Source organism: Hemiscyllium ocellatum, chromosome 5, assembly GCF_020745735.1.
Source record: "Hemiscyllium ocellatum isolate sHemOce1 chromosome 5, sHemOce1.pat.X.cur, whole genome shotgun sequence".
Lineage (NCBI taxonomy): Eukaryota > Metazoa > Chordata > Chondrichthyes > Orectolobiformes > Hemiscylliidae > Hemiscyllium > Hemiscyllium ocellatum.
This window is the reverse complement of record NC_083405.1, coordinates 62,123,166-62,146,043: the sequence shown is the minus strand read 5'-3', so window position 1 is coordinate 62,146,043 and position 22,878 is coordinate 62,123,166. Positions and strand designations below refer to the sequence as shown.

The window sequence follows — 22,878 nt, the reverse complement described above, 5'->3', positions numbered from 1 at the left end:
AACCAACATATATTTTAGTCTCCCTACCCTGGGTAACTCAGTATAATCTACTTGTATACTCTGGAAGGGTCTCAATCCTGGTTCTCTTCCTCCTGGGGTCTGTTTTCTCAAGACTTTTTTATTTACCTTTCTGCAGATTATACATCCCTCACATATTTGTTTAGCAATTGTATATATTCCTTTACATCCATATTCCCTAAGAACTAAATCACACATTGCTTGTACTCCCCAATGGCTGCCTTGGTGTAGGACAGCCATAATCTCTTGCATCATCATTTTGTTCAACATTTCCCTCCCATCAGGTAACATCCAACGCCCATCTGCTGTTTTTGCAGCCCCTAAATCTTTCAATTCTTTTTCTTCTCTTTCAGTAAATATAGGACCTTCCCGAGGAGCTGGGACAGTAGGTATTAGGGAATGAATCACTACTTCTTGTGAGTCCAGGGCTGCTTCTCTAGCCACTTCATCGGCTAATCTATTCCCCCTAACGTCTGGTTCGTTTCCTTTCTGATGACCATTTACATGCACTACTGCTATTTCTCGGGGCAGTAATAGGGACTCCAAGACCCATTTAATCAATTCTTCATGTACTAATTCCTTCCCCCGGCTGTTGATCAGTCCTCTTTCCTGCCATATCTTTCCGAAAGTGTGCACAACACCGAAGGCATATTTGGAGTCAGTATATACCGTTCCCTCTTTATTGTCTAATGCCCTAAGGGCTCTTTCCAATGCATAGAGTTCGCAGGTCTGAGCTGACCACCCATTTGGCAACCTGCCTGCCTCTACCACACTACCTTTCGTCCCATCTATGACTGCATACCCATTATGTCGTCTCCCTTCAGTCACCCGGGATGATCCATCTATAAAAAGTCTAGCCCCTGCATGAAGTGGAACATCTCTCAGGTCCATGCGGACTTTAGTTTGGTATTCTATAATGTCAAGGCAGTTGTGCCCTGGATTCTGAGGAGATTCCCCTTCCCCTTTCCAAAGAAAGGCAGCTGGATTTAAACAATTGTCCGTGACCAACACTAGATCATCTTTTTCTATTAATATTGCCTCATATTTCAAAATCTGCGAGTCTGTCAACCATCGCCCAGCTTTTTGGTTTAGGATCGTTCTCACTTGGTGTGGGGTGCTTACTATTAGGGCTCCCCCAAATGTAAGCTTCCTGCTTTCCTCCACTAACAGTGCAGTGGCAGCCACAGCCTGCACACACTCAGGCCACCCCCGGGATACTAGATATAATAGCTTTGAAAGATATGCTACTGGCTGTTTCATTCCTCCCCACCGCTGGGTTAATACTCCCAAAGCTGCTCCCTTATCCACAGTAGCAAAGAGGTGGAAAGGTTTATCTAGGGAAGGTAAGGCTAACACGGGGGCATGGATCAGATCTCTTTTGAGTTTCTCAACTAGTTCTTTTTCCTCATTGTCCCAACTTAGACATTTTGGTTCGTCCTTCAATAGTTTGAGATATAATTTCTTAGTCTTTTGAGCATAGGAATCAATCCACAATCTGCAATATCCCGTTAGACCCAAAAACTTACGTAACTCCTGCTTAGTCCTGGGCAGCGGCATCCCCACTATTCCCGCTATCCGTTCCGGGCTTATCTTTCGCTTTCCCTCACTAACTAAGTGTCCTAAGTATTTCACTTCTTGCTCCACATATTGTAATTTGTTTTTAGATACTCGCAGGCCTTGCTGGCCCAGAAAATTCAATAATTTGTTAGTGGCTTCTACTACTCTTTCTCTTTTGTTTCCTGTTACTAAGAGGTCGTCTACATACTGCAACAGGGTAGTCCCCTTGGGGCTGCTAAATTTCTCCAATATTTGTTCTAACATCTGTCCAAATAAATTCGGGGATTCTGTAAACCCCTGGGGGAGCACAGTCCATCGGTATTGCTGTTTCTGTCCTGTTTTGGGGTCTTCCCATTCAAAGGCGAACAAATTCCTACTTCCCTCCGCCAAGGGACAAGCCCAAAAGGCATCCTTTAAATCTATCACACTAAACCATTTGTGGTCATGAGGGATCTTACTTAATAATGTATAGGGATTTGGCACCACTGGGTGTCTGATCTGTACTATCTGATTTAATGTTCTCAAATCCTGCACCAATCGATAAGTTCCGTCAGGTTTCCGCACAGGTAGAATTGGGGTATTATAAGGAGACATACATGACTCCAACAAACCATCTCTAATCAGTCCCTCAATTACTGGCTGCAGTCCTCGTTTACCCGCCATGGGAATGGGATATTGTCGCTCACAGACAATGTCCCCGTCCCTTTTTAAATTTATTTCAAGGGGAGGGATTTGTAGTCCTCCACGATTCCCTTCCCTAGCCCATACAATAGGGTCTATCTCTCTTTCCATGTCCTCTGTCAACATTGCCATTTGTACAACTAATTCTTTTTCCTGAATTCCAATCTCCAGTCCTAAGAGGATAATTAAATCTCTCCCTAATAAATTACTTCCTATATCGGGGATATACAGCAATTCCCCTGTGACCCTATCCTTAGGACCTTCTATCGTCATAGGTTCAAATACTGGAACAGTAAATCCCTCCCCTTTCACCCCGGAAACAGTAATTGATCGTGTCGACATGTCTACTTTCTTTAGTTTAAAATTCAGCAATGACCGTGCTGCCCCCGTATCTACTAGGAAGACTACCTCTTCCCCTTTTCTCTCTGTCCTACATGCTGTCACCCGCTGCTCCGGTTGCTCACTATTGGTTCCATTCTTCTCCTAATTACCTCATCAACCGCAGCTACCATCATTTTCGCCTTCTGTTTCTGTCTCGCGTCCTCTTTCTTTACAAACACTTTCTGTGCCTCTCTTAACAGTTCACCTAATGGTTTTTCACTCCACCCTTCTATCTTCTGTATCTTTCTCTGTATGTCTGGCCATGCCTTTATCACAAAATGTACTTTCAAAAGACTCTGTGCCACTGGGTCCTCAGGGTTCATGCCAGAATATTTTCGCATTGAGTCTGTTAAACTCTACAAGAAAGCTGAAGGAGTCTCATCTTTCTCCTGTCTAACTTCAAAGACTTTAGTCAGATTCTGCGACTTCGGAGCTGCCTCCCTTATTCCTTTTAGAATCAGGTCTTTCAATTCCCTCATTTCTGCTCTATGCTCCGGGTTTTGATTTTCCCACTGGGGGTCTCTGAGGGGAAACTTCGTCTCTCCCTGTCCAGCATCCCCATATAAGTCCCCTTTCTTCCCCAGTAAATAGTATATTCAAAATAGACATTAACTCAGCCCACGTATACAGACTGGGCCCCAAAAATAGATCAATTTGTTCAGACAATCCTACTGGATCCTCAACCAGGACTGTCATTTCCTTTTTAAATGTTCTGACCTCCCCACTGGTGAGGGGAACACACACAAACCCAATCTCCTTGTCCCCTATTGGTACCTCCTGAAGGGGACAAGTCGTTACGTTATTCCCCTTTTTCTTTTGTTTTGCCCCCTTAGGCTTTGATTTAGGCCCTGCGGAGGCCTCCTCTACGTCTACTTTAGCTTCTCTTTCTTCTACCGAGGAGTGAAGATCAGGAACAACAACATCCCGTCCACTGCTCCTTCGTCATCCTCTTGTGAGTCATCTGTTCCCTGTCCCTGTCTGTCTGTCTCCCCTCCTCCCCCGTCTTCACCTAATCTGATTCCATGGTACGGGTGGGGGGGCAAACAGCTAAGAGGATTCCAGGGACTGGGTGAGGCAGAGGGGGAATCCTTTGTCTTCACTACCAGCATTCCCAAACTGCCCTTCCAACAGGACACATAGTCCGCCTCCTCTTGGCTAAAAGGTTGCTTTGCATGCACATACAACTCTAAATACTGACATACCCAATCCTTGTCTGAACCGTACTTTGGCCTGAAGACGGCGGGACGAAAAATTCCTTAGTCCATACAAAGCAACAATATTTAATCGTTTTCTTTTTATCCTTTACCCTTGTACAAGTATTGCGCGTCCATTCACGCAACATCCTCCCCAACGGACTTTCAGGAGGTATACTGCAAGGGACCCCGCCTCCTCTTTCATTGCCTTGTTATCCCCAGAGGCTTGTCCCTTATCCACGGCACAATCCATATTGAGTTCCTTCGTTAGTCCCTTACTAACTACTAATACTCAATCCCAGCCACCAAGGCAATACTTAAAAGTCAGTTTTCTTACCTTGGTCTGTGCACAGAGTTGCCTGGCCACTTTTCCGCCGTATATTCTATCAACTGCCTGTCACTGTCAGATGCAGATGTCTCTCTTGTAGGATTCGTACCAGTCGCCCAAGGGAGTGGACCAAACCGGAACACGAGACCGCTCCTCAATGGGGAACGGGACGCGTCTTCCCAGTATCCAGGGCCAGCCACGCCCCCCGGCGATGGAAGAACTTCCCGGACTGCCCCACGTTGGGCGCCAATTGTGCGAAACAAAGCTCTCACACTGCAATAATTTCAGTCCGAGACAAGATCTGAATCAGCAGAGCTCTTTATTTCACACTTGCAAGTGGGTGTGATGTCCACAAGGCAGGGACAAAACACACCCCAAATTCAACAAATACTCGATATTTATACAATTTGGTTCCTATATTTTTTTTCTTATTTCATTGTTTCCCCCCTTGTTCACATCCTCCACTTCCCTGAGACCCTCCTGCTTATCTCATGTCTTATCCAGTCTTATCTGTGGAAAACATGCTCATTCCTGATGTCAGGCTATTTGCCCCTCATCCTGCCTCTTTACAGCATCCTGTCACTAAGCCCTTCTAAATGGTTTTGTTCCTGTGTAAAAGTGGGAAACAGATGTTTTATACCTATTGTTTGTTCAGGCATATTGAGTTTAACTGTCTGTCTTCACAGCATCTTATCACGAAGCCCTTCGAACTAGGGTTAACCATTTATTACATTCTTAGCAAACCAATTAGCATTTCCTCCACAGAGTTCACATTCTTGTTGACTCAGCTCCTGGCTGAAACAGTTGCACACTGATGGAGTTCAGTTATTTTTTATATAATGAATTTTAGAATTGCAGAAGAAACATAAATTTCCTATATCCCACACCCTGAAGTCAAGGAAGAGAAGGGACGAGTCCAGTGGACCAAGTGAAAGTGAGAGATGGATGGAAATTGGAAGCAAAACTGACTAATTTTTCTAATTCTTGACAAGAGCAAGAAGCAGCAATGAAGATGTGTATGTAGAGAAAGAATTGTGGCTGTGGCCTGAGTAAGACTGAATGGAACACTTGCAGGCAACAGAGTGTGTGGAGACATAATTGAGGTCACTGTGAATTTATAATTTATAAATTACAAGGAATGTTCCACATACCCTGCAAATAGACATATGAAGCTGGCCATGCCCATACTTTTGACTTGGAGAAAATTAATTGTGTTAATGGAGAGGTTGTTCAAAGTGTAAACAAACACAGCCATGTGAAGGAATGGGTGGAGATTGAAAAATGGCTTGTACAAGGAAGAAACAGAGGGCCTGCAGACCATCCTAATGTTTAGAGGGATTGTAAATCCCGTTAAGAGGAGTTCGCTTGAGCCAGAAAACTGGAAATCATGGAAATAACATGAAGCTTCAGAAGTATCAAGAATGTGAGCTGGAAAGACTGAACAAGGGAGGAGGAAAAAAAAGTCAAGATATGAATAAGTAAGTCTGGTGAAACTAAGTGTCTTAAAAATATAGGTAGATAATAATAAATTGAATAAGGTATTTGGGAGAAACTTTTTTTTCATCCAAAATGTGACATAAATGTAGTAACCCAAAAGGAGAATTTACAACAAACACCATTAGAATTTATGAACGGATAATGGGATGCACTATGGGGTCAGTTGAAGGGAGATGTGAGGAGGCCCAGGAGCATGAATGCCATCTAGGACTTGTTGGTCTGAATGGCCTGATTTTGTGCTGTAAATTTGATGTAACTCGAGTGCAAGTAGTAAGTAGTCTTGTTTTGATGTTTGGCTCCATTCCTGAAAACATTAGTTTAACTGAAAATACTTCTTGGAATAGATGTTTAAAGCCAGTGTTGAGTTCCTTCAGACATCATCTTACTATGAAAACCAATTTATTAATTTGTCATATGGTGCAATCCAAGCTGAAATAACTGCAAAAATGCATTAATGAATGTTAACTGAAAACTATAGATTCACATACTTCAATGTCTCTCTTTCTTGTCTTCTCCTCGGCTCCACTAAAATTTTGACGGCAGGGGACTTTTTTTTTAAAATGTCATTGTTTCAGTATAAGTTAATATTCTGGTTTCTTTTAGTATTTGTGCAGCTTTCTGATTTATCTTGCTGTTTCTTCTGTGGCTTGTGGTACCAAAATTGACAGACTGACAGACCTGGGAAATGTGGTGCAGCTCTTCAGTCTCCATTTGACCTGTTGACAGAGTTTAGTTTTACCTCATTATCCAAATGTAACTGCATTTGTATCTGTTTACTTTGTAACATAGATAATTTATGTAATGGCTTTGAATGTGTTAGAACCTTATGGTCATTCACTTTTTAACTGAATGTGAATGTCACTGACAAGACCAAAATTTGTTGCTGACTCTTAATTTGAATGGAATTTTCAGTAGGCTTTTCAGATTCGACCACACATGCTGTGGGTCTAGAGTTCTACGAAGGCCAAATCAATTAAGGATGACCAATACCCCTCTCTTAAGGGATAGAAATGAACCAAGTTGTTTTCTTTATATAACAACTGTTGGTTGTTTCATGGTTCTCCACTGTGAAAATAGCTTTCAATTCCAGATTCTTTTGTATATGAATTCAAATTCAACCAACTGCCATGGGGGATTTCGAATCCGCGTGACCCAGAGCAGTAACCTGGTCTCTGAATAACTTTTGTAGTGACATTACAACCTTGTCATCGTGCCAAAAATACAGTAATGAAATAGCACTGGAAGTGAGAAATACATACAAAATTCCCAGGTCATATTACACCAATCAAGTTCCAATGTCAGATCAATCAAAGTTGATTCGACCGTGACATAATAACACACATTGCATGATGAAAAATCAGAAATTCAAATATAAAACTCAAAGCTCCAATCCCAAAAGAAAGCAAATGAAGCTGTTATTTGGGGCAACATTAAATGAAAACTACCTGACCACATTGCATCTTCATTGTTAAGCAGTCCTACCTACTTTTTGGCTGGCATTTCTGTTATATACATTTATTTTAAAACCAACTTGTTTCATCCCTTTGTTTAAAAGTAAGGACTTTGCATTTGATTCTCAATTCCTAATAAAGTCTTGATGTCTATGCTGCAAAGGGAGATTATGTTTTATTTCAGCCAATATCTAAGTTTTCATCTTAATGTCAAAAGCATCTCAAATGTTTGCATCGAATCATCTAATTTTAATCTTTTTTAGCTGCCATCTCCCTGCTCCATGTTTGGGAGTCCTTTTATTTACCACACTACCTCTCAGTAAAGTTAATATGTATTGCTTTCTCAAGATTATAGATCAGCTGGAGAGATGTTGAATGATGACTGGAGAAAACATGTAAAATCTGAAGATGACTTTATGGATTGGAGTGAAGACATGCGAAATTCTGGAGATAATTACAGGAGAGATGAACCACTGAGGTGATCAAAATGTTGAGGTGTATCACTTAATGAAACTTCTAGCATCCCTATTGAGAGAAAATTAAATGCCTCAGCTGTTTGTATTCTTGATGACAGCATTCAGGGCCCTACCTAAGCCCTTTTATATTCCCAGCCCTTCTCTTTTCATCTTTAAAATTTGGATCACCCTCTTAATCTATTAATCCCTGACTGAGCATAAACATTCTACACACAAATCAGTATAATGTTTTGAGGTTTGCTTAGCGTTAAAGATATTTAATGAATACAAATTAGTGTATTGAACAATTTTCCAGCGGCAATTGTGCTGTATAGTGAAAGGTTGGTTCAAATTGAAAGCAGAAAGTCTTTCATTTTTTAATCAAGTTTTTTTCTTTAACTTCGGGCTGCTAGTTACATTTTTCTTTCTTGCCTAGGAATTATCGTAATGATTACTCCAAAGGATCCGATGTTGATGATCGTTGGATGCAAAGTGATGTAAGTTGCTGAATGGTGTATGTAGTTGCCTGATGGTTTACTTTAGGTGTAGGTTTAAAATAGTTAATTATTTTCAGTCCCAAGATTTGGCCATTGCTAGCTCGGCCAGTGTTTATTGCTGTTGAAAAGGTGGTGAGTTTCCTGCTTAGACCACTGCAAGCCTTGGTGGGCAGGTGAACACTCTACTTAATCAATACTGACAAGTTAAAACTTTGTGGTTACCAAATGTTTTCAAAATTTTGCCCCCTCAAAATCTTGAAGGCAGTGACTTATGCTGAATCTAATTCTGTAGGTACTGACAATCTGCCAATACTTGAATCAAGTAACCAATCTTTGTGTGTGAATCCAAGCACAGGGTATTGGTTAGTTGGCTGTAAACTGTCGTTGACCTGATTTTCTCGATCTCCATGAAACTAGACATGAGCATTTTTGCACTTTTAGGTGGCATATCCCAGAAAATTATGCACCTTGAGTGGGGTGAAAAACAAAAATAAAGCTTGTAAATAAAAGATTTTAAATGCAGCAACTTCACAATGTTTGAAGAATAATGAAATGGAACCTGTTGACCTTGTCTTTTAAAGACAGCACTCAGCCTGTACTTGTGCACAAATTTCCTATGTTGTTAAATGGGTCATGATGCACTTAGTAGTTTTTTAAGGAAGAAAAGGAACTGTCCATGTGCTCAAAATTTGGCTCCTAAAGTGAGAGACTAATTTTATATGTCACCTGAAATTGAAAGCATTTGTCGTCGGTCTCCTAAAGGTATCTGGATAAAGTCTACGGTCAATCCATTGCTAACAACAATGGTTAAAAAAGGACAAAGTTCATCTGATATATGTAGCAAATGAATGACTGGCAGTGTTTCTTTTCACAAGCAAACAAAACATTTAAAAGATAAGTAACCATATGCATATATGCCAAAGTCAAGCCTACCTTTTCATAGGCAGTGCAGTGAACCAAAGCAAAAGATTTGCCAACTTCTTAAAGAACATAGAACTTTGGATCAGTACAGGCCTTCAGCCCTCTATGTTGTGTTCACCTTTTATCCTACTCTAAATTCAAACTAACCTACATACCCTATATTTGACTATCGGCCATGTGCCTATCCAAGAGTCGCTTAAAAGTCCCTAATGTATCTGACTATATTACCATTGCTAGCAGTGCATTCCATACACACACACCACTCTGTGTAAAGAACCTACCTCTGACATCTCCCCAAACCTTCCTCCAATCACCTAAAAATTTTGCCCCCTCATGATAGCCATTTCTGCCATGGGAAAAAGTCTCTGGCTACCAACTCTAACTATGCCCTTATATACCTCTACCAAGTCACCACTCATGCTTCTTGCTCCAGTGAGAATGCAGATTTCTCCAGCTTTCTTATTTCTCCTCCCCCCACCTTTTCTCAGTCACTACCCTCAGACTCAGCACCGCCGCCTTGACCTGCAACCTTCTTCCCGACCTCTCTGCCCCCATCCCCTCTCCGGCCTATTACCCTTACCTTAACCTCCCTTCCACCTATCATATTCCCAGCGCCCCTCCCCCAAGTCCCTCCTCCCTACCTTTTATCTTAGCCTGCTTGGCACACCCTCCTCATTCCTGAAGAAGGGCTTATGCCTGAAACGTCGATTCTCCTGTTCCTTTGATGCTGCTTGACCTGCTGCACTTTTCCAGCAACACATTTTTAAGCTCTGATCTCCAGCATCTGCAGTCCTCACTTTCTTCCAGTGAGAAAAGCCCTAGCTTCATAAGACAAGCCCTCCAGTCCAGGCAGCATTCTGATAAATCTCCTTTGCACCCTCTCTAAAGCTTTCATATCTTTTCTATAAAGAGGCGACCAGAACTGAACACAAGTGTGGTCTAACCAGAGCTCTGTAGATCATAACCTCGCAGCGCTTAAACTCAATCCTCCCCTCTAATGAAAGCCCTATCAACTTGGGTGGCAATTTTGAGGGATCTATGGACATGGACCCCAAGATCCCTCTGTTCCTCCACACTGCTAAGAATCCTGCCTTTTAATCTGCATTCAAATTTGACCTTCCAAAATGAATCACTACATTTTTGCAGATTGAATTTCATCTGCCACTTATCACCCCAGTTCTGCATCCTGTCAATGTCCTGTTGCAACCTACAACAGCCTTCCAAACTATCCACAACTCCACTGACCTTAATGTCATTGGCAAACTTACTAACCCACCCTGCCACTTGCTCATCTAAGTCATCTATAAAAATCACAAAGAGCAAAGGTCTCAAAACAGATCCCTGCGGAATACCACTAGTCACTGAGCTGCATGCTGATTACCATCCATCTACTACCAATCTGTGTCTTCTACAGGTCAGCCAATTCTGTATCTAGACAGCCGAATTTCTCTGTATCCCATGCTTCTTACTTTTCTGAATGAGCCTACCATGGGGAACCTTATCAAACACCTTGCTAAAATCCATATACACCACATGCACTGGTCCACCTTCATCAGTGAGTTTTGTCACATCCTCAAAGAATTCACTAAGGTTTGTGAGGCATGACCTGCTCCTCTCAAAGTCATGCTGACTGTCTCCAATCAAGTTGTGCTTTTTCAAATAATCACAAATTCTGTTGCTGAGAATCCTCTCCAATAATTTGCCCACCACCGACATAAGACTTTGACAAATGTGTACTTTTCATCAATTGTAAACTTATTTCAAGACCCATTATCCTGACTATGGTTTTCTAACTACATTAGATGTTTGACATAGGATCAGAAATAAGCCATTCAGCCCATCAACTCTGCTGTACCATTCAACAAGTTCATGATTGTTCTGAAAATCTTCAATTTCACTTTCTTGCCTTTTCCTCCAACCCTTGACAATCTTGACTGTACTTAATGACCCAATTTCCACAGTCTTCTGCAGTAACCTATTCCACAGTTTCACAACCCTCAGAAGAGGCTCCTCCTCATCACTAAATTAACTCAGACATCTTTTTATGCTCTCTGCTCCTAGACTGTCCCACAGGTCAAAACAGCTTCTCTATATCTATCCTGTCAAGTCCTAAGAATCTTTACATATTGCAATAAAGTCACGTCTCTTTAACTAAACCTAAATGAGAACAGACCTACATTTCCTCATAAGACAAGTCCTCCATGCCCAGATCAATCAAGAATATCTTCTCTGGACTGCCTCCAAGGCCAGCATATCTTGACCTAGCTAAGGGACTAAACTTCTCCATATTCTAAGTGAGGTCTGACTAGTGCCTTGTATAGTTTTGGCAAGACTTCCTTGTTTTATACTCCATTTCCTTTGAAATGAAGGCCAATATTCCATTTATTTTCCTAATTACCCACTGAATCTGTTTGTTTACTTTTTATGATTTTTGCGTGAGTATTCAGTATCTCAATTCTTCCCACCAAAGTGTATAACTTCCCATTTCCACAAATCATATTCTGCTGGCCAAACTTTGCCTGCTCATGTAACTTGTCTATATACCTCTGCAAGCAGTCTCATCCACAAATTTAGCAATAATATTCACTTCAGTAACACAGTTCATGATTATATATTGTAAATAATTGTGCTCCCTTGCATCAATTCTTGTGGCACTCTGCTAGTTACAGGTTGTCATCCTAAAGAAGTCTCCATATCCCAATTTTTTGCCCTTCCGTTCGGTAACCAATTCTCTATTAATGCAAATACACTGCTACCAATACCAGTGGCTCTTAAGTAGCCTTGTGTTGTATCTTATCAAATGATTTGTGAAAATCCAAATTTTGACATCTACTGGTTTTCATCTATGTATCTTGCTTATTGCTGCCTTAAAAAAAATACATTTTCCATACATGATTACACCATTGTGAAGCCAAGTTGATCCTCTTTGATTATTTCTAAATGTGCTGTTCTTCTGTATCCTTTAAAATAGATTCATTTTCCCAGTGACCGATTAATAGATGACAGAACTGCACGATGATTATTCCCATCTTAACTGGCTTCAATGTGCAGAGGTTATTATTTTCCCAGGCATATTGATCAGGGATCACTTGCAAAAACTTTCTGATCTGTACACCTCAACACCATGACATACAGAGAATGTTACATTCAGAAGACCATTTCATAATCCTGGTTTGAGATACCTTACTAAAGAACAATCATGTTAAAGGTAGTTTAGATATCTTGAGACCACTGTCTACCTCTAGTTAACTGACCACTTTTGGATATTCTGCCTTTCCTCTGAAAATGTTTACCATTGGACTTTTGAGCTCAGTTCTTTCTTAGAACAAAAATCTCCCTGTTCATATTGTATCCCTACCCGCTTTGCTGTCAGTTTAACGGTTTCTTGCATCTGCCAAATCAAAGAAGCCAGTTTGCTCTTATCACTCTGTATTGGAGGTTTTCACTTGGCTTTCAAATTGGTCTTTTCCCCCCTCTGGCATCCAGACAGCCCTCCACTCCCTGCTCCACTTCTGTTAATACCCAGTCCCTCCAAATGCAATAAAAGTGGGTCCTCCTTGTCGTCCTTTACCACTTCACCAGCCTCCACATCCTTTTTAAAAAGAATCTTCCACCACCTCCAATTAGACTCCACCACCAAGAAATCTTCCCCTCACCACTCCTCTCTGCCTTCTGCAAGGACTGTACCTTTCACCAATCCTTGGTTTGCACCACTCTCCCCACCAACCTCACCCCCCCCGAACCCCCAGATACATTCCCCTGCAACCAGAGACGATGCAAAACTGGCTGACAGGCGACCCCCTCACCTCTATCCAGGGCCCCAAACAGTCCTTCAGGTGAGACTGAGGTTCACCTGCCTCTCCTCCAATCTAGTTTATTGTATACAGTGCTCCCAATGTGGTCTTCTGTACATCAGTGAGACCAAACATAAACTCATGATACGTTTCGCCGAGCATCGCAGCTGTGCCCACAGGTGCCATTCTGACCTTCTAGTCACCGCCCGTTTTAATTCCCTTTTCCCACTCCTTTTCTGACATGACTGTACTTGGCCTCCACCATTGCCACAGCAAATCAGACCACAAATTGGACGAACAACACTTCATCTTCTGCCTGGGCAGCCTACAGCCCAGAGAACTCAACACTGAGTTCTCCAATTTCAAATAACCTCTCTTCCCATCTTCTGATTCCCTTTCTAGCATCTCCCCCCACCGCCACAACTTCCATTCCACCGATCGACCCATTCCGCCACCAACCAGATTCACTCCTCCCATCGACCAACCTGGACTACCCTCTACCTTTCCCTTCCTCGTCACCCTGCTCCTCTCCCCAAAACTCTTTCTCCCCCCCCCCCCCCCCCCACCCACCCTTTATCTGCAGTTCCCCTTACACCCAACCCCAGTCCTGAAGAAGGGGTACACCCAAAATGTTGACTTCTCTATCTCCTGATGCTGCCTGGTTTGCTGTGTTCTTCCAGCCTCCTGCTTGTCTACCTCAGAAGAGAGTAGAATAGGATAATGAATATAAATCAGGTAATCTATCAGCGCATGCTGGCATTAAACTGGACGTCTTCTGAGCCTGATAGCAATATGTAATATTTCCCAAGAACTTAACGTTGTGGCTGCTTTCATCTTCAGCTTGGAGTGGCATCGCTCCAGGATTGTTCTGGAGTTTGCAAGAAATGAAAGTCTATTTCCAGGACACTTGTGAGGAATCTATAATCAAAATCATGGGAATGTTAGTACTTCCAAGTTTTTATCAATAGAAATATTGGGAATGCTGGCAGAGACCGACATGACTGTTGTGGGAATCTTGTAATGAAAGGTCCAGGAGTGTATTCAACTAGAATGAACATCCCTATGTCCAACAATGTATTTTCCCACATATTTTTCCAAAGAAAAGTGTTCCACTTCCTTAATCTGTAAATTCTCTAAACCTTCTATCGATTTGTCAACATTGGTTCTCTTGAGGGAGAAAAATCCCAAAATAATTCTGCCATTCATGTGGAACAGCAAGAGCACTCACTGTTCACCACTCGTGGCAGTATTAATGAATAGACATGTTTATTTCTGATTTATAAGCAAAAATAACATTTATTTCATCAGTCATCTTTACAACTAAAGTTCATTTTAAGTATACATTGTGTATTTGGTGCAGTTAGTTTCTTATATCTTTGTTTTCCCACTTCTGTTGAGTTTTAGTTTGAACCGTACAGATCATCTGATTCCAAACCTGCCTATACAAACGAAGATTTTTTTGAATATTTGGTGAGTCTGAAATTTTTACTGTAGAGAATTTGTGGAGAAACCAATAAACACAGCGATCAAAACACTAAATTATATTAATTGGAAAACAATGCTAGTTTTTAAAATTGTTTCTGCCACCAGTGTTGCAGAAGAATTTTATACTCATAACAGGTAAACTTTGCATAGAAAACTGTCTGAACCCTTTTAAGTTTTACAATATCCTTCCGTTAGGAAGGAGACCAGAATTGCATGCAATGTTCCAACAGTGGCCTAACCAATGTCCTGTACTGCTACAGCATGACCTCCCAACTCCTGTACTCAGTACTCTGACCAATAAAGGAAAGCATACCAAATGCCTTCTTCACGATCCTATCCACCAGTGACTCCACTTTCAAGGAGCTATGAACCAGGACTCCAAGGTCTATTTGTTCAGCAACACTCCCTAGGACCTTATCATTAAGTGTATAAGTCCTGCTCTGATTTGCTTTCCCAAAATGCAGCACCTTGCATTTATCTGAATTAAACTCCATCTGCCACTCCTTAGCCCACTGGCCCATCTGATCAAAATCTCATTGCAATCTGAGGTAACCTCCTTCACTGTCCATTACACTTCGAATTTTGGTATCATCTGCAAACTTATAATTATACCTCTTATGTTCACATCCAAATTATTTATATAAATGACGAAAAGAATTGGACCCTGCACTGATCCTTGTGGCACTCTGCTGGTCACAGGCCTCCAGTCTGAAAAACAACCCTCCATCACTCCCCCCTGTCTTCTAACTTTGAGCCAGTTCTATATCCAAATGGCTAGTTCTCCCTGTATTCAATGAGATCTAACCTTGCTAACCAGTCTCCCATGAGGAACTTTGTCAAACGCCTTAATGAAGTCAATGTAGATCACGTCCACCACTCTGCCCTCATCAATTCTCTTTACTTTTCTTGTGTATTGTCTTACAGCAAAATTTTCAAATCACTAGTGATAGTGATGCAAGTTTTGCCTTGAAAGTTACACAGAGTCTCACAGATGGACTAATGGAATATCGCCTCAAGACAATGACTGGACTAGTAAGTATTTGAAATGATTTCAATTGCACTATTTGTTTCTGTCATTTTGGTCTGAGTTTGAAACACTTTAGCACTAATTCTCCAAATCCAGTGAAAATGACCTAGGTCTGGCCCAGAGCAAGCAGAAATAAATCGAGACTGTGAATCTTCCTCGAACTTGAATGACTCCGTTTTTAACTAAGGAAAGATAAATGCAGTGAGGTGGCAACACTTAAAGGTGTACAGTTTGCCAATGAAGAGCAAGTTGAGATACAGAGAATTTGACTAATTCTTCCAAATAATAGAGACAGGGTAGCACCACAAACTTTTAGGGATGAAGAAATGAAATTCTGCTATAGGATGGTCCATTATCAATGCCTGATGGCTACCCTCCAATACAAGTGCAATTACAGACTGAGGGGCATCAGCAACCTAAGTAATGTGGTCGAGGAGAAAGTGAGGACTGCAGATGCTGGAGATCAGAGCTGAAAATGTGTTGCTGGAAAAGCACAGCAGGTCAAGCAGCATCCAAGGAGCAGGTGTAGTCTAGGTAGCTGTGGGAGTCAGTCGGTTTATAGTAAATGTCCATGTTGAGTCAGTCGCCCAAGATAGAAATGGAAAGGTCTAGGAAGGGGAGGGAGGAGTCTGAGACGGTCCAGGTAAATTTGAGGTCGGGGTGGAAGGTGTTGGTGAAGTGAATGAACTGTTCAACCTCCTCGTGGGAGCACGAGGCAGCACCGATAACAGTCATCGATGTAGCAGAGGATAAGGTGCGGGGGTGGTGCCAGTGTAGCTGCGGAAGATGGACTGTTCCACATATCCTACGAAGAGGTCTGGACTGTCTCAGTCCTCCCTCTCTTTCTTAGACCTTTCCATTTCTATCTCGGGCGACCGAATCAACACGGACATTTACTTTAAACCGACCGACTCCCACAGCTACCTAGACTACACCTCCTCCCACCCTGCCCCCTGTAAAATCGCCATCCCATATTCCCAATTCCTTCGTCTCCGCCACATCTGCTCCCAGGAGGACCAGTTCCAATACCGTACAACCCAGATGGTCTCCTCCTTCAAAGACTGCAATTTCCCCACAGACGTGATCGACGATGCCCTCCACCGCATCTCCTCCACTTCCTGCTCCTCCATCCTTGAGCCCTGCCCCTCCAATTGCCACCAGGACAGAACCCCACTGGTCCTCACCTACTTCCCCACCAACCTCCATATACATTGTATCATCCGTCATCATTTCCGCCACCTCCAAACGGACCCCACCACCAGAGATATATTTCCCTCCCCTCCCCTATCAGCATTCTGAAAAGACCACTCCCTCGTCAGGTCCACACCCCCCCCACCAACCCAACCTCCACTCCCGGCATCTTCCCCTGCAACCGCAAGAAATGCAAAACTTGCGCCCACACCTACCCCTTACTTCTCTCCAAGGCTCCAAGGGATCCTTCCATATCCACTACAAATTCACCTGCACCTCTATACACATCATTTACTGCATCCGCTGCACCCGATGTGGCCTCCTCTATATTGGGGACACAGGCTGCCTACTTGCGGAACATTTCAGAAAACACCTCTGGGACATCAGTAAGTAATGTGGTCATCAAGGTGTCTCAAACCTGATTCTAAATCAACAAGTAATTGCTGGTATTGTGAATAGAATGAATGTAACTATTCAAATCTCTGGTGAGAGTTTGTGCTTCACTATTGTGAGGATTAATTGATGGTCATTCATGCCTGCATTCTGTTCACCTTGTGTTAATACATTTAAGTTATAAGAGATTAATGTATTTGTTCATACACAGATAACAACCTGCTTTAATTGCTGTGTATTACATTTTATTAAGTGTTTTGTTGTTAAATGTATTTTTTTTTAAATGAGCCATCCCTTCTACTTGTTGTGGTGAAGTAAGTTTCAAGATGTTGTAAATTTCAGCCTGCCAGAATGCCTCCTGCAAACATGAGGCTTTTTTTGAAAAAAATCAAAATGTTCAATTTTTAGGTTTATGATTGATATGTATTAAAGCAATTGGGTGATTTTGTCTGAAGTAGCTAATTTGCTAACTATGCATGTAAAATCCTTTTCAATTCCTTTCTTTAATCATTTTTACTGCACCTAGTAGACTTCGCATGCTTTTCTTCCATCAGAATCAAGACAAAAGGCCTCTCTTGGATGAGGAATTGAGACATCTTCCCAGTATATCAGATGAACATTCAAGATACGAATCTCCCATGTCACATTCAACTTTGTCACGTCCAGTTTTATCAGATCCAGCACCGGTAAACACTCAGAGATACGCTGGTAGCTCAACTAACTTTAGACCTAAATATAAAGGTAAAGTGAGCAAAACATCTTCAAAGACTTACAGCAAACCTCATTGCAACAGAATGTAGACTGAATTCCTGACTACTTTCTATCAGCAATGTAACTGGAGAAATAAATGAAAAGTAAAATTGACCATTATCAATGTAGCTTGCCTTTTGGCCAAAAATATGAATCAGCTGTGAAACTTAACAGAATAAAGTTAGCCCAAGGCAATAAAGACCATATTGGACATAACCTTTGGGGCAGCACAATAGCTCAGTGGTTAGCACTGCTGCCTCACAGCACCAGGAACCCAGGTTCGAGTCCAGTCTCGGGCGACTGGGTGGAGCTTGCACATTCTCCCCATGTGGGTTTCTCCTCTGGCTGCTCCGGTTTTCCTCCCACAGTCCAAAGATATGCAGGTTAGGTGAATTGGCCATTCTAAATTGCCTGTAGTGTTAGGTGCATTAATCAGAGGGAAATGGATTTGGGTGTGTTACTCTTCGGAGGGTCAGTGTGGACTTGTTGGGCCAAAGGGCCTGTTTCCACACTGTAGGGCATCTAATCTAGTCTAATTATCAAAATATCTGGACTTATGCACTCTGAATTACTCTGCTAACTTTAAGCCACCAGGCAAAAAAAAACACATGATTTAAAAAGGGAACACAGCAGTATTAGAAGAATAATCTCCAGTATAAATTTTGAGTTATGATGAAAAGTTAAGAAAATCTCAAGCTGTACAGTCTAAAGAGGATGTTAAGGGACAAAATTACTTTCGTAAAAGTGTTGATTTGCCTTATATATACCTAAAGTTGTGTAGACCTGAACGCCAACAGGTTACATTAATGAAAGTGAAACTTGGTTTGTTGTAGAAGTAATTTTTCTTTAAATTAGCATAACTGTTGGATTTTGTAGATAAGAAGAGCTGCTCTAAAGGAATAAAAACAAAATGCAGTGGAAAAATTCAGGTTTATGAGCAGAGAAACAAAGTTAACGTTTTCCATCCAAAATAACTTCCTCTCAACATCTACAGTACATTACTATTTTTTTAAACTGCTCGAATACTTTGATTATATGTAGTGAATTACTGTAAAATAGGAATAAACTTCATTGATCAAGTTTCTTTTTCTTGTCCACGACACTTGTGAATTCCATGCAAAACTATTTGAAACCATAAAATGGTACATGAAAATATTTCTACTTTAGACTTTTAAAAAAGTTGTACAGCAAAGCAGTATTAATATTTTCAGTGCCTCTTATTGGTTTATTGTATTTTACAGTTGGTGGTGCCTGGAAAAAAGCAGTTGCAATGCAATCTAAATCAAATTTCAAAAAAACAGGTTTTCAATCAAATCAAAGGCCACTCAAACCATCAACATTTCACACCAGTCTGTCAAAATCAAAACATGGTGGTATTTTGACCCCACACCTGCTTAAGGCGGTCCGTGGAATGGATATTAACAGAGCCACTAAAACCTTGGCTAAACTATCAAAAACTAATCCAGCACTGAAAGGTGAGAATTGCATATCCTCTTAATTTTGTCAATTTACATTTGTTTAGTGAAGTTTGGTTTTTTTGTGCCACTATCCAAGTGTACTAAATTTCATCTATGTAGCAAAATTAATTCTTGTAATAATCAAATAATTATCATTGTGTATTTTGATTTTTGTCATGTTATTTGATCATTTAGAACTTTGGATTTGTAGAAGTTATCTTATTGGGAGCTTAGCATACTACTGGAGCTTCTTCTGTAACATCAGTGGCAGTACCTGTACTATGTGGTTTCAAAATGGAGTCTCAGCAGCAACTTCGCACAGGCAATCAGCAAGAACAATTGATCTTGGCCGGTGACCCAAAATTTTACTTCACTTTCCACAAATGATTGTGAAGAGAGTTAATTAAATGCCATAGGGATTAGTGTCAAAAAGTGTGATGCTGAGAAAAGCACAGCAGGTCAGGCAGCACCCAAAGAGCAGGAAAGCCATGTTTTGGCCATAAGCCCTTCATCAGGAATTAGTGATTAGGGATTAGTATTGCAAACGTAACTATTTACAATTTAATGACATTGGTGAACATTAATGGGAAATCAAGTTATGAGCAGGACAAAGTTTGCAAAGGAATATAGCTTAAGTAAGTGGATGAAAAATATGTGGATACAGTGTAATGTACTTTTTTAGTAAAAATGGATAGATATGGGTGCTCTTGTGTGAATCTCAATGTTAGCGTACAGGTACATCATAACTTGCAACAGAGTCTAACAATCACATTACCTTACAAGAATATAAAAACAGGGAAGTCTTACTCTGAAGTGAGGGGAGGGGTGTCTGTAAGGTACCTGCTGGGAGGGTTGCGAGCTGTCTTGAGGTTTCAGCTTTCACTCATCGGAATTCGGAAGAATGAAAAATGAGAGGTGATGTTATTGAGACATTCCAGAGTCTATGGTTGCATCACAGGGCAGAGAATATGTTCTTTCTGTTAATTGCACTCTCCAGCTCTTCCATCATAAACCATTTGGTTATTTACTCACTTTCATATTGAAAGTTCAAATTAAATCATTATGCACTTTCCTCTCAATCAGTGAATTCCAAATTATAAAATTGTGATGTTGACTCTGGTTCTTTGCTTTGCAAACTATCTTACAGCTTTCCTTCAGTTATTTTATGAATAACCCTCAAAATTAAATTTCCCCCATAACATTGTGCTCTAAAGAAGGCAACTCAACTTCAGTAACCTCTCCACATAACTGATGTTCATCATCTTTAGTACTGTTGCATCTTCTTTTAAATCTTGTCATCCTTAATTTTTCCTCCATGAACTAGATGTTCTGGTCGATGGAAGTGCTACTGACTGCAAAGATAATTACTGCCTCACTTTTTTTATGTCCTTGCAGCTAGGTCTTTGACTTTGCTGCACCATCAATTGTTTCGTATAGTTATCCATAGAGAATAATGGAGAGACTTCTTTTTTGACTGTCACATCAGTTTTGAAGAGCGAGGGGAATGATGGTGTGGAATGGGCTTGTTGACCAGTGACCGACATCAAAATTAACAGTGGAGCAAAGCTAGAGTATCACTCAAAATGTTTGTATCTCTGAAACTGAAGTTACTATCAGTTAAAAGAGGCCCATACTACTCCCGGTGGTTCAAACACCCTGTTAACAACAGCACGGAATGTCTCTGGCATAAGAATATCTAACCTTTTTAGATTAGATAATGATTTCTGTATGAAAAGCCAAAGATCTCTCCTTTCCTTTATTCTATTTAGTATTGCTACTGTTCATATGGCTTCATTTTTTCTTCCAAAGTACATAACTTAATGCAGAGAATTGTGAAGTGTATCTGAACATGTGTGCTCATTTCCTTAGCCTGCCTATGCCCTCCTGAAGTTCTCTTCACTATGTACTGGTATTGAAGGCAGGTCAAAAAGAGATTCACTTCACTAGGCTGATTCCTGGGATGAAGGCGTTATCAAGAACAGCTAAACCGACTTAGAAGAATGATGGATTATCTTATTGAAACAAACTGAGGGGGAATAACAGGGTAAAAGTTGTGAAGATGTTTCCATTAGTGGGAAAACCACTGGGGATCTGGTAACAGAATAAAAGGACACGCATACTTTTGAAACTGAGGTGCAAAGGAATTTCTTCTACAGAGTAGTGAATGTTTGGACTGAAGGTATTTAAAGAGAAAGTAAATAGGGGACTAGAGGACCTGGTGCAAAAGAGTTGTGGTTGGGCCAGTTTTGAGCTAAATGGTGTATTCCTGTTCCTACTTATTCTCATGGAATGTATTTATGGCTGAGATGGACAAACTGGGGTGTAGTAAGGCCCAAGGTTAGCCATATTTGCAATGATAGCAGAACAGGCTTGTCAGCCCATTTGGTCTTCTGTTCTTACATACTTTGGCTATTCCTCTTTTTCTCTTAAAAAAAGAGGCTTAAGGTTTTGTACTATCTAATCCTCGGGGCTGAATTTCCTCATCTGACTCAGAATAGAAAAGATTAGTCATTCAGCAAGGAAACAGATCCTTCAGATCAACCAGTCCATGGCGAACGTAATCCCAAACTAATTAGTCCCATTTTAAATGCTCCTAGCCCATATCCCTCCAAACCTTTCCTATTCTTGCACTTATCCAAATTTTTTTTTAAACATTATAATTGTACCCACATCCCACCACTTCCTCAGGACGTTCGTTGCACACACAAAACACCCTCTGTCAAAAAAAATTGCCTCGTCTTTTTAAAAATCTTTCTCCTCTCACCTTAAAAATATGCCTTCTAGTTTTGAAATCCCACATCCAAGGGGAAAAGACAACTACCATTATCTATACTCATTATTTTATTGACTTCTATAAGGTTGCCTTTAAACCTCCTATGCTCCAGTGAAAAACGTCCCAACCTATCCAGTCTTTAGAACTCAAGTCTTCCAAATCCTGCAAAATCATGGTTCGATCTTTGGTACATATGTTTTAAATTGCTCTACACTTAGTTTTGAATAATTCATATTTTTTCATGTCATGGTAATTTTCTTTGTTTCTAGGTGTAAAGGTCTCTGTCTTGGTTAATGTGCTGATAGAGGCTGGTGTGCTGAAGAATATGCAGACTTAAGACCAGCACCAGCTGAATAAGTGGAGTTGGTATTTACATGAGAACATCAAAAAGACTGTAATAAGATGTAATAAAAAAGACTTTTTTTGTTTCTTGTGAGACTTTAAGCTTTATTCAGATTATTATCTTAGAAGATGACCACTGGTAAAACTTTGAAATTCTTCATTAAATTCAGTTTTTTAAAAAACCAGCCTGGCTTGTATGAAATAAACTTTTTTTCATATCTTTTGGGGGTGGTGAAACATTTTGGGATAACAAATGTTTTGTTGCATTTTTCTTAAGGTTGATGGATGTTTCTCAAGTATTTTTTGTTTAACATATTCTACATAAGGTGTATAGACTGTACAATGAAAGCTTTGATTCCATTTGTAATAAATACTGTTGTCCATGGTGAAATATAGTGACTTACCTTTTTGCCTGGATTCAGTCACAAGTTAAATCTTGGTGTACTTATCATATTGTGGTAACTCATCAAAACTTCAGAGTTGAAAATTATTAACGTTATGTTGTGTTCTTGGATTTAATTTATAAATTGAGATCCTGAAAATTACTGAGGAGAATTAATTACATGTATGTAGGGCTTCCTAATCTTAACTAAAAGATCAAGGCTACAAATTAAGTTCTCATTAATTTTATGGGTTTCAGAATTATAATTCCTTGTAGATAAATTCATGATTTCAAACATCAAATAC

General features: G+C 40.6%; 1 protein-coding gene across 2 annotated transcripts in view; it reads left to right on the top strand.

Annotated features, from left to right (window-relative positions):
• The window catches only part of LOC132815715 (uncharacterized), a 66,964-nt gene extending 44,086 nt beyond the window's left edge, over positions 1-22,878 (top strand). For both annotated transcript variants that reach the window (XM_060824796.1, XM_060824797.1), the window contains 7 exons: positions 7,455-7,584; positions 7,998-8,058; positions 14,178-14,243; positions 15,183-15,290; positions 17,424-17,610; positions 18,861-19,094; positions 22,119-22,878. In XM_060824796.1, coding sequence (XP_060680779.1) covers positions 7,455-7,584; positions 7,998-8,058; positions 14,178-14,243; positions 15,183-15,290; positions 17,424-17,610; positions 18,861-19,094; positions 22,119-22,186 — 854 coding nt within the window. In that variant the 3' untranslated portion in view covers positions 22,187-22,878. The remainder of the gene's footprint in view (positions 1-7,454; positions 7,585-7,997; positions 8,059-14,177; positions 14,244-15,182; positions 15,291-17,423; positions 17,611-18,860; positions 19,095-22,118) is intronic.